Source organism: Lagopus leucura, unplaced genomic scaffold, assembly GCF_019238085.1.
Source record: "Lagopus leucura isolate 7727_CA_CO unplaced genomic scaffold, USGS_WTPT01 Super-Scaffold_100157, whole genome shotgun sequence".
NCBI classification, from domain to species: domain Eukaryota; kingdom Metazoa; phylum Chordata; class Aves; order Galliformes; family Phasianidae; genus Lagopus; species Lagopus leucura.
Window position 1 is genome coordinate 19,797,993 of NW_024962334.1, and position 12,832 is coordinate 19,810,824.

Consider the following 12,832-nt stretch of genomic DNA (forward strand, 5'->3'; position numbering starts at 1 on the left):
TTTGATTTATCATTACAGAAGCAGACGTAAACACCACAGTGTTCCCTTAAACACCATTAAAATGCACAAATTATCTTATAAATAAAAAAGTCCATAAAATAACAGACTTGAAAATATTCATGTAAATATTCTGCTTTAGATAAACCAGTTGTCTGACCAAAATAATTTTATAAATTTGAGTAGAACTACATCAGAAAACAATGAGCATTCATTCCCTTTGGAAACCAAAGTGGATAAATAGGTTTAGTCATCTCTATCCCAAGAGAGTCTTATAGCATGCATTTTTTTCAGCGTAAAGTGCAAAGAATTGCATTGCATTTTGAATTCCATTTTAAAACTAATTAAAGGTTTGATTGTGTCACTTTCCTTGTCTTGGAATGTACTTCGAGATGTACTCAGCTTACGACATATGTTCAAGGAAAACTACTCAAGTACTTAACATCATTAACTATGATTTTATGTGCTTAGTTGGATCTGGGCCTAAATGTATAGAGCATATTACTAATCTTGCAAGTGAACAAAAATTAATGTCATCTAACCAATTAATGAAATGGATTTACTCCAGATCTAGGTCACTATATATCAGAGCAGCCTCCTTTTCATTTAATTTAAACGTCCAGGTTATTTAAGTCAGATGTGTAGGGTTACATGGAGGATTTCTGATTTTGTTTACAGAGCCACTAGAATTCAAAACAGTATCATAAAAATATACTTAAAGGCCAAGTTAACTAATGGGAATGTTTAAAACCTGATTTCATAATCTTTCTTACTGACATTGGTATTTTGTATATTTGGTTGTTTTTTTAAGATATATCTTAGGTTAAGGACATTTACCACAATTACTATCTATTTTTAATTGCAAACAGAAAGCTAATGAGCAAGTGACAATTCTTGTATGTTTACCAGTAAGATTTGCTACCAATTTTTATCTCTCAATCCTCTGTCTAAAGTTCTCTTAAATAAATATCTCATGCCCCCATGTGGTTAAATAGAGAGAATGCTGAATAAATCCTTTAAAGCTGTTTTTTTTTGTTATCGTTGTTCCAGTGTACAGCACTGTGTGCACTAAAAGAATGATAACCAAATTGTATCCTAATTTAGATACTTTACTGCTTGATATCCTAATTTAGATATTTTACCAACATTGAAGGTCTGTACATAACTATAATCTAGAAAACTCTGTGCTGTTTTAGGCACTACCATAAGCTTACCTGGGATAGAGTACACAAAATTCTGACAAAAACTGACTCATTTGAGACTGCAATATGTATTGTATTTAACAGTGTTTAGAAGGGCACGAGCTAAAATCCATCTGTTAATGTCTAGCCATCTTAGCTTATAGGTATTCAATTAAAACTACATCCTGAAAATATGAATTATGATCAAAATCAGTAGATTGTAGATTTAATGTCAAGCATGGGGATGCATGGTTGTTTCTTCTAAGCAAAAGTCTGATGCTGGATGTCTTTGCAAAGCGGGGCTATATCAAGATGGATTTATTTGCATATTTCTTCACATCCCATAATGAAAACAAAACTAAATGATTATCATGGTTCAAATTTAGTGTCTCATTGCTCAAAACAAAGGGAAACAAAAAAATCTCCCACATGTGGCAGATCCTGTGCCTCGGCAGTGATAATTTTCTGGAGTAGAACTGAAGATAACTTGGTATTCCTAACAGAAGTCCATTCTGATAATTTGTGTTCATCTAAAACCACGGTCCTGCAGACTTGTCCAATACACACCAATCAGTTTGCCTGTGGAGACAGAGGTTCTGCTCCTTGTAGCCGCAGACAAACTTTATGACCTGCAGTGATATCATTGCAAGTCATACCGACAGATGTAAGCAGGGACACTGAGTTTTCTAAATGCCAAGGTCAACTACTTCCATCACAGTCAAAGGCTTCCGGGCATCCCCTACCTCTCCATTCCAATCTTTTTAACTCTCCCAAATAGCTGCCCAGCACTGCCAAGTTTGTGCTGTCCCACTCTCAGGGTACAATGGGTGGATGTCCCGTTGAGCTCACTGTTAGACGCAAGTTATCTATTTGCACTAAATAATTGGCACAATTACCTGTGGAGCAGAACACGGCTGTGACACTGCAGCAGCACAGAGCATGACACTTAAATTAGCTACCTACCGTGTTCCTCCCCTTTGACTGTGATTACCTCCCTGCCATACACACAACTAATCAAATTAACTGTTAAGTCCATCTGTTCTGAGCCCAAATCCATGGGGTTGCAGTAGTGTGATATCAAGACCAAGCCCTGTTTCTGCATGAAATGCACCACGCTGGCCGCCCCTCAGCCTTCTATTATGGTGGCATCCTGTGCAAGAGGCGAGTGAGATGAACCTTAATTGAGAAATTAATGTGCAGCAGGGGGGAAGAAAAAGAAATACATGAGTGTGGGAGTCTTACAGCTGTTTGTCCTACCACCATGTGAGATTGGAAGTCATTATGCCTTCCTGTGTCTGGACAAACAGTTGCTAAATTAAACAGTCTTTACACAGACAAAGAGAGGCAGATGATGCAGCTTCGCCCCTTTTAGGAGTACACTGATCCTAAAGAATGACTTCAATTTTTTCTGCAAAAAAAAAAAATAAAAAAAACAAAAAAAAAACATGCAAGAATGTAGAGAACTATATGATAGAATTAGGTGAGTGTTATCAGTATCTCTAGTGATGCACTGCTGCAAATAGAAAAATGAACAGCTCATGACTGTAAAAAATTACAGTGCCGTAAATCCACTCAGGGATTGAAGTGATGTTGTAAACTATAATAGCAAAACTCAAGTGGCCTTATACAGTCACCACAATCCAGCAATGGAATTATAGCCATATAACTCAAAATTTACTCAGTTCTTACACTTTATAAAGCGAGAATCTGTTTTTTTGGATAGATGCCCTGCACAGACTCTCCAAGTTTACAGTTCAGTTCCTGTTCTTTCTGCTTCTGCCTCTTGCTCTGATTCATCCACAGGCATCATAGGCAGTTCTCCCCTCTCCAAGCATTTCCCCTACCATGCAGCACCTGCCATTATCGCTCCTTTGCTACCTCAGCTAAAACTTCCTGATTTTCAGAGAATCATAAAATCATTCGAGTTGGAAGGGACTCTTAAAGGCCATTTAGCCCAACTCCCCTGCAATGAACAGAGACATCTACAGGTAGATCAGACTGTCTCTAAGAAAGATTTGGAGAACTGAGTGGTGATAAGCTGACTTGGAATTTGATAAGGATTTTGAGGAAGAGTGCTTCCTCTAAGAATGTATTTATCTGAGATCCAAGCCAATATATCAAGAATTAAAATGTGACCTCAAGCCATTCTCAGCCTATGACAGGAATATTGGGCACTACTAGTGACTCCAACCAGGATCAATAAATGTTTTTTACTCATAAATTTGGGCACTTTGTGAAATGGTTTGGAAATGCTACAGAACTGACAGTACATGAGCTCCAGCGCCCAACGGAACCTCATTACTTGCAGTCTTCCTATTAGAAACTTAGTGAACCCTTGTTCATACAGAGACCAATGTATCAGACCTTCACAAAGATCTGTCCTCCGTATCTCAGATGAACAGGTATGCCTGGACCATTTGAAAGAAGAATCGAGAGGGAAAGTACTGGAGGAGAGTGGCATTCCCCATCATTTTTTCACAGTGTAAAGAGATGTTGCCAACCTCATGGCTAATGCTCAGCTCATGGTTAACTGATGACACAATCACCTCCTTCACCATTACTTGCAAAGTTCAGTACTTCCCACTGAAATCCTATTTCCTGTTCCAGGATACTGTCTAACATCACTGTCAAAGAAAAAGCAAGGATAAAAAGAACAGATTTTTCTCTTCCACTTCCCTTTGACAAGTGACGTGAAGAAAGAGAGAGAAGCTTGGCCTCAAAAAACAGCCAGACCTTCTTCCTTCTCCAGCTTTGTCAGTAAAATGCATGCAGACTCTTTCTAACTACCGGAAACAAGGTGTTTTCCTTTATTTATTTATTTTTCTTCTTCTTCTAAATTGCCTACATTTTTTTTCTAAATTGAAAATCAGACCCTGCAATCCACACTCAGCTAACAAACTGTGCAATCTTCATGCTCTTCAGTGTTTTTATAGCAGACGCAGGGGAGCCATTAGATGAGCACCATATTTCTAAAAAAAAAAAGTCATTCTGAAAAAGGGAAGAACGGGGAAAAAGACATCAGTATCTACAACAAATATAAGTTCTGAACTGAAAAACAAAAGGGGAAACTTGGAATAATGAATCTGTTAGAAGTCCTTCGTTTAACAGTTAACTTGCATTAAAGTGATGCTAGTGATGTTTTTAAAGATGTGAAAGAGTTTTGAAGACAAAAAATATAATATTGGTTTTTTGCTTTTTTCTTGTGTACTTTCCATCACTGCCTGTTGACCGTAGATTTAATCAGATTTTTCTTTCTTCTCTTATAAGACTTTATGAAGTCTTTTTTGATTTGCAGCCAACCAAAGCACTTTTAATAATGTATGGTAAAGAGGTTTAATTTTTAATTACGAGAATGGGCTAGAGCTGCTACACACTGTATTAGATTGGTAAGTACAGTATTAAACTCTACAGAGCTGTTAGTAAAAAAGAAGAATGCATTTATATCCCAAATGCTATTGAAAACATGTTTATTTCATTACAAACACGAATGTATAATTGAAGAACCTGTCTAACTTTAAATTATTGATCACACCTTTTTTAACAGGAAGATTAAGTCGTTTTCAGACTGTTACCATAATAACTTAAGCCTCTTACTGTTTTCTGTCTCCCATGCTGTTCTGCTGCTCCAAAAGCTCAAGGGAAAAAAGAAACAACATTAAAATGTGAAGTTATATAGATACATCTGGATTTAGCTGATGAAGGCAGCAATATCTTTGGACACTGTAGACTGATTCATAAGGGCTAGCTTTACAATAAGATTATTTAGACCTTGATGTTTGCATGCATTTGTCTTTTGTCTACTTCTGCCCAGCTAATAGGAAAGCTCAAGAGCTACTTGAACATCTGGTTTAAAAGCAAAGGTGTGATTCAGGGGAAGTAGTTTCACCAAGTGGTGGGTTTTTTTCCTTGCCAATCCATCCCACAGAAAGAAGAGTGCCTTCATAGAAGAGTAAATTTCCCAATTTCCTTTCAAAATCACCAAAGCTGATATGATGTCTCATTAATAAAGATAGAAACTCTCACCATGCCCACAGTAATTGAACAGATTTTGAGGCTTTATACCTGTGGTATTTCACCAGAGCCTTTCCTGATTTAGTACTGGTTTCCTAATGAAATGAGGCAGATCTGTTTCTCTGCACAGAAATGTGTGTCTGTCAGTGACCCGTTACAACTTTCAAATCTGCAAGGAAAGTTCAGTTGAATTTGGCATGGTTGAAGTGTCACCGAAATTCTATGTCTTGATAACAACAAGGCAAGAGAGGACAGACATGTTGCTCATGCAAGGATCCTGCAGTAAGGCTAGTCCATAACGTACTTCATAGAATCCACACTGGCATTTACTCTTTGATCATGGGAAAACCAAGCTTCACTGGTTCTACTGATCACTTAAGTATTTATTCTCAGTATGACAGGGAAAGTAGGCCTACACACATTTACAGTGTCGGGGTACTGACTGCAGTGAAGGTATGAATATGCTCAGATCCATATATATTATAGGCAAATGCATCTTGAATTGCATTATCGAAACTGGAGCACAACATAGCAACGGCAGCTCAGTATTGCATTCCATAGGAGAGGTTGAAAAACAAATGGAATTGCTTGCCAGTTGAAAAAAAACTATACATTTTTAAATCTTCTTACTTCAAAATGAGCCATAGAATAGGTCATATAATACATAAAGGCAAAATGAATATATTAGGAATGATTTATCATTATGGAAATGTGCAGATGCTTATTGGTGGCATGAGTCATATAACATGCAATTTTCACAAAATATGTTGTTAATAATATATAAGGGTTTATCGCTATATTATTATAAGAAACAGAAAGAACAATATTAAAACTTGTTGGAATTGGAATCAAATAATTTACTGTACCTTGAGTTGTTTATGAAATTGAGCTACTCAGCCATTACTACTAGTTACATTTTAAGGTCAAATTTTTAAAGTAGATATACATCATGTTATTGTAGTTACTCATCACAAACCAGATTGATCTCACTGTTGTACAGTAAGTTAAAATAAATGCTCTTCCCTATGCCTACCTACACTAAATGGAGAGAAGAAGCAAGCACTTCCTTGTCTTTGTTTCTAACATACATCTGCAAGAAAACTCTTAAAATTGGCTCTGTGAAGCTTACTTCACATGCAGTTGGGTGGGCTCATTCCTATTTAACTGTCTGGGGAATTTTAGAGCATGAGTTCAGTTATGGTCAAGTCCTCTGTATAGCTTGGCTGATGAGTGATGTAAGACAGCGAGACAAAACAAGTCTGGGACAAGAGTCTAGGAACACTAAAGTTGTTTTTAACAGTACTTAAAGACCCCCATACACCTTAATCTGAACTTTGTCAGGATCATGCTGGAGCAGTTCATGTATGGGTAGCCCTCTTCCCCAGCACTGTGCCACCAATGAGTATGTCTTCCCTCCCACAATAAATCATTTTAATAAGTCACCGCAGGATGCTCCCTACATTCCGAGTTGCCTTGGCCAGCTTTTATCACTACTGATGGTCAAAACACAACAGAATTTGCAGTCACATTCTTGTACTTCAGCTCTTGGGTCTGAGGAGTCCTACCACAATTTTCTGTTTTTCGATCTTGCCAATTCCATTTCATTAGAGATCACAACTTTCTACATAGCTAATTGAAAAGCCACTGATCAGGAGAAGTTCATAATCCAGCAGTAACTTAAAGGAAAATCAAAACACGTTCCATAGATATTAGCACAGGAATTGCATTCATTATTGTTTTTATTGTTAGCATAAAGAAAAGGAATTTGGAAAATCCATCTGTTCTCACAGATGGAAGCCGCATGACATGAGGCTCCAGAAGGTCAGAAACTCACACTCAGTCCTCAGTGAAAAGAGGCAACTGCTGCCGCAACCTGCCTCAGCACCAAGAGGACACAGGTTTCTTTTAAGGTCCTCCTTTTAACCCCTTTGTTTTCCAAAGAATTTGGCCTGGCTTCTAGTACTCCCAAATCCCCACTCCACCCCAAGAATATTTATTATTTTCCAAACAAAAGAGTTCACCTATTCTGAGGGAAGGTGATGCCTTTTTACTTCCTGTAAGAGGTTGTGTATGTAAATAAATACCAACAACTATGCTTCATCAATCTTTACTGCTCAAGTATCTTTTCCCTTGCCCATCCACCACATCCCACTCTAAAACCACATCTTGTACAACAGGCTCAGAGGTTGCAAAGCAAAGCATTGCCTCGGTACAGAACTGTGCTTATTTTCCCATAACATTTCATTTTTTCCAACAGTTTTCTGAAGGAAGACTCAGATCTTTGAACCCAGCCTTTTCTGCTGTCAGGCAGGACCAGAAAGCAAACACACAGCAAAGGAACAAAGAGAAAATGAATGCAAATAATGTCTATAGCAACAAGGGAAAGCTGCATACAAAAGGCAGTGACTAATTAAAATGTATTCTTTTCTCACAAGGACTCCTAATTAGCTCTCTAATACCATTCTCATATAATTTATCACTTTGATGCTCTCCTGTCACATAAAAAATGTGCAGAATCTTCCTCACTATCTCCACCTGAGAGAAACTACAACTTTTCCACTTCCAGCACTGAATAGGATTTCTCTGTCTGAGAAAGGGAACACATCCCTACACACTGTATCTGACAGATTCACCTTAGATACTGGTAGCAAGACACGTGGACAGGTCCCCACACATGGCTCACCTCACCCAGCTGTGCTCCCAAGCCTCCTACCTGTTTGACCCTACAGTCTCAGCCCTGCTGGAGGAATGGATGACACAGCAAATGAATGCCTTAGTGTCTGAAAATCTAGTGGTCCTTATCTCAGGGACAGAATTACACGTGATTCCTAAGCTTGAATCCATAATTCAGAGAACTCAAGGGAAGGCATTCAGCACCCCTCTGATGCAGTTACACCATTTATCTGGAACAAGAGCAGGGAGCAGCAGCAGGTGGGCTGGCACTGAAGCTAGGCTAGAAGAGCAGTATTTCTCAGGAATTACCAGGTAAGATGAGACACACAGCCTGTTTAGTCTACTGCTCCTTCAGGGTGACATGCCAAATGCTTCACTAGAACGTAATTACAAAACGTAATTACAAAACTTATGTTTAGTGTTTCCTCTTATGTAGTTACAGGAACTGGGAAATAGTTTCAAGGTAAAAGGGAAATGGTTTCAAACTAGAACAGGGGAAAATTAGATTGGACATAAGAAGAAGTTTTTTTACAGTGGGGTTGGTGAGGTACTGGAACAAGTTGCCCAGAGAAGCAGAGGAAGCTCCATCCCTGGAGACATGCAAGGTCAGGTTGCACGGAGCTCTTAGCAATCTGATCCAGCCATAGGTGTCCCCGTTCATTGCAGGGGTGTTGAAATAGATGATCTTTAAGGGCCTCTTCCAATTCAAATGACTCTATGAGTCTGTCAGAGCAGTTTCCTGCATGTGACTTGTGGTACTCATAAGTCCTGAGGGAGATTTTTTAACTCAAATACAAAGCAGTTTAAAGCCTCCAGGATCTTCATTTCAGAGAAACTAAAGCAGAAATGACTCCACGTGTGCCACACAGCTTTAAACCCATACAAGCAGCCATCTTAATTCTAAAATGAGTTTATTTGCAAATGCATCAGACCTGCAGTGCAGTAAATAATATCAACTTGTCTAGAGTCCAATCTACCAGTCTGAATATCTACCACGAGCAGATTTCTCCTTATGCAGCTGATTTTAAGTATTAACATAAGAGATTTAGGCAATCTTTTTCATAATTTAAATATAACAAGTGGCAGAACACCACACTATGCTTTCATATTGTGAAATGCCATATGCCACAATACGTGGCAACTTGGCTCACTGGCCTACCTAGCAATCAAGTCAGTGTGTGCCTAAAGGTCATGTTTAATATGCAACCTGAATCACCTTCCAGGACAGAGCAAGCACAGGCAGTCCAGTGCTGCCATCACATGCAACAAAGTGGCAGAAGCCTTTTTAAAAATTGCTGTTGGAAATTTGGCCTTAAGAACATAAAAACTAACACAACTTTTGAAATGTCTAAAAATGTAAGTGATGAGCAGGATTTAAAAAACATGTTCCTGTTTCAGTCTGAGTGCAAATTAACATTTACATTTAGAGTATAGACACTGTGTACGTCAATAGATCTCACTGATGAAAAATACCTCTTACGATCCTATCAGTAACCTCAACACACAGCACTTGATTTCAATGGGTCAAATGTCTTCAGTTGCATGCATCCAAAAAAAATCATTGTGTGATCCAAAAGGACTACTAAAGAATTTACATACATGGAAGAAGCTTCCTTAGTGCATCTGAGGACATTGATACAAAAGAAAAAGTACGGTGGTTTCATATACCAATAGTTGCAATGCATTGTGGCTGTTGTATTGTGGCTTTCAAATTTAGTTAATTAAGATACATTTCATTAGAAGAAAATATTTGTAAAGTCAGCTAACAAGAAGCTATGTTGATTAGAAAGGTTCACAAAAGAAATTCCCAACATTCTTCAAACACATTCAAATTACTTCCCTAATTAATATTAAGAACCGAGGCTTTTGAGATTGATGTCATAGGAAACAACATCTTTTTGTTTTCTGATCATATAAAATGATGACAGCTTACTTTTCTGTAGAGATTCTGAGCTTTCTAACTAAGCTTCATTAGAGAGAAATGGAAGTCATTTCAACCCCGAAGTTTATTCTACTTACTTTGGGTACAGTGGTGTTTCTAACACCACATGCTATGTGCCTAGATGAGCTAATGAAATCCAGCCTGGAGAGCAGAGAAGACGCTGATGATAAATATTATGAGGTAAGATTTGTATTACTAAGGTAGCATTTGGGGGAACTGTGGGTCAAATCCTGAGCACTGAATTTATTGATAAAGGCTCTCTAACTTCATTTCACAGAGTATGGAACTACACAGTGCGGTATAAAAAAGTCTTGCGGAGAGAATTTTTAGGAAATTTGGTTGCTCTCATACACAAACCGTGTAAATCAATGCATGTATCAATTTTCTTGCAATCCAGCCTTGCGATAGGAGAGACTTCTTCTGACGTGTTTCTTACTTACACAGTGGGGCCTTAGTTAACATTCCTGTCACGTATTTCATGCACATAATATAACAAATGCATTATTAATCCAAAATTAATAAAGGCATGCTTGTAATATTCAAAGAATAATGATAAACAGAGACCATTATAAATCTAGTGTAGTTAATAGACTTAAAATTCTATTCTGGAAATTGGCTATAAAAATATCTTCACAGGGTTGCACATTTATTATATCTCAGTACATGCCAGATCAAATTTGCACAGTTCATCTATGCACATTTTTTCTTGTCTATCCTGCAAATACTCCCTGGGAAATAAGAGCCAACCTTTCTTTTTGTCTCATCATCATTAGTGTAATAAAGATACTTCAAGCCAAAATACACCTTTAATTACTTTAGTGAAATCTCCTGGTCTTTAGATCTCTCTTTGATATACTTCAGGTGCACAAGTGCAATCAGAGACATCATTTGTTTAACATTTTAATCATAGAATATGAACTAGAATGGTTCATTCTCCTTCTCTCCAATAGCTGGGGAAGCCACAAAACATAGATAGGAAATTGAAATTAGGATTAGTAGAATTCATGTCTTCAGCTGAAGTAAAAAATCATATTTTCTCTGCTAAGGAAGAGAAAACTATTTTTGTGACAAAAAAAAATAAATTAATTAGTAGGAATGATTTTCAATGCACCCAGGGAAGAAACACTAATAAATAGCCAACGGTCACATTGGTATAGTGATTTTTCAGGTAGCAGCTGCATTTGACATCACAAAATGTGTAACATACTGAGGTCAGCTCTTTACCATAGCCACAAAAATTACATTTTGTGTTTCTTGGCTCTGACAGCCCCCAAGCAATCATTGTGTCTTCTGTATTAATGGAGGATCAAAGTAACTTAAAGCTCAGCACAGCTTCTATGCTGCAATGCCAGAAGAGCATTTACAAGGAACTGACTCAAATACTTTCCATTTGTTTTGTTAGCTCATGAGGATGTTGGGTCAAAAGCATCCACCTAATGCCTAGCAAGAAACAAGGTACACTTTCAGATGTTTTGGTCCATCCTCCTATTGGTATCAAGTCATAACTACAGTCAGCATCTTCCCCACAGACAACTTCAAGCAGTGATATTAGCAAATGTGGACCCAATAACTATTCCTGTCCACACAAAGCTGAGGGCAGAGTTACCAACACTAACAAACAGAAATGTTTTCAATTGACTCCATTTGAATAGTTGTGGAAGATGATACGAAGATGTGTTTTGAGGCCAGTGGGCTAAAAAGGTGCACAACAGCTTCAAATGAATCAATCCACACTAGAATGGAGTTCAGCAAATACAGCTAAAAGCATTGGATAATAGAAAAGAATGTGTTATCCAGCAGCTTTCTAAGGAGATATGAAAATAAGTACTTTGTCTGATTGGTAGCTGGAATGACTTTTTTTTCTTTTTTTTTCCTTTAGATTAAAGACAGTATCTTGGAGGAAAAGCAGAGGAGTCTGAATTTTGAAGAAATGAAAGACTGGGGATCAAAAAATTTCATTAAAGTAAACACACCTACAGTAAACAAAGTGCCAAATTCAGTTGCTAATTTACCTCTCAGGTTTGGAAGAAGCAATCCAGAAGAAAGAAGCATTAGGCCGAGTGCTTATTTGCCTCTGAGATTTGGAAGAGCTTTTGGAGAGAGCCTATCTAGGCGTGCTCCAAATTCATCATACAGGCTTGGGAGATCTCCACTTGCTAGAAGTTCTATTCATTCCCTTCTAAATCTGCCACAGAGATTTGGGAAGTCAGTGCCCATTGGTCTATCTCAAGGCGTCCAGGAATCTGAACCAGGTAACACTTAGCAAATGTTCAAGCCATGTATTAAAATGTATATTAAATCATAGCATAGCTATGATCAAACATGGCCAGCCTTCCTCAGGCATATTCCCTAAGCATTTCTGTATGAGGCCAAATTGCCGTAAGAAAGATTTGCAGTTTATGAAATCAAAAGGCCTCTGCAAGATCCAGTGGAGAATCTCTTCATGAAATCTTTGCTGATGAGACGATGTCAAGTAATCAAAGCCAAAAAAGCTTTTATGAAAAGGTTAAATCTAGCAACATTATCTTAGATCAGTTTTCATTCTGGAAAGTTTAAAGCTTTGGTGCAAAACAAACATTCAAATATCCCATTTCAGCTCTATAAAGTTATCTAAAAATTACTTTGTTTTCTAACTGTATGCAAATTAGAGTAGCAGAAATGTCAAAATTCAGAACTTACTTAATTGCAGCATGTTGAAATGGTCAGAAAAAAATAGTTCTTTTCATCATCCAAACCTATTTTTTCCAGACTGTCCTACTGAGGCAATGATTGAGATTTTGATTTTTTATTCCAGTACCAAATGAGAAATCGTTTTGATGTCGCAAAATTTTTTTTAGGATAGAAAAAATATTTTCTGTCCATTTGTAAGAATAATTTAAAATAGTTCTTAAATAACATTTCCTCAATAGCAGTTCTTTTCATATCTGCTGTTTTAAATCTGAACCATCTACTTACTTTCAAACCAACTACCCCAACTTAATTCTGACATAGGCATAAATTGGAAGTTCAAACAGAATAGATTATTGAT

The 12,832-nt window shown here is 37.5% G+C and overlaps 1 protein-coding gene across 1 annotated transcript; it reads left to right on the forward strand.

Annotated features, from left to right (window-relative positions):
• Positions 1 to 9,843: 9,843 nt before the first annotated feature.
• Positions 9,844 to 12,067, forward strand: NPVF (neuropeptide VF precursor). Its single transcript, XM_042888522.1, has 2 exons — positions 9,844 to 9,984; positions 11,684 to 12,067. Exons 1-2 carry the CDS (start codon positions 9,844 to 9,846, stop codon positions 12,065 to 12,067), a joined length of 525 nt encoding a protein of 174 aa, XP_042744456.1.
• The last annotated feature ends 765 nt before the right edge of the window (positions 12,068 to 12,832 follow it).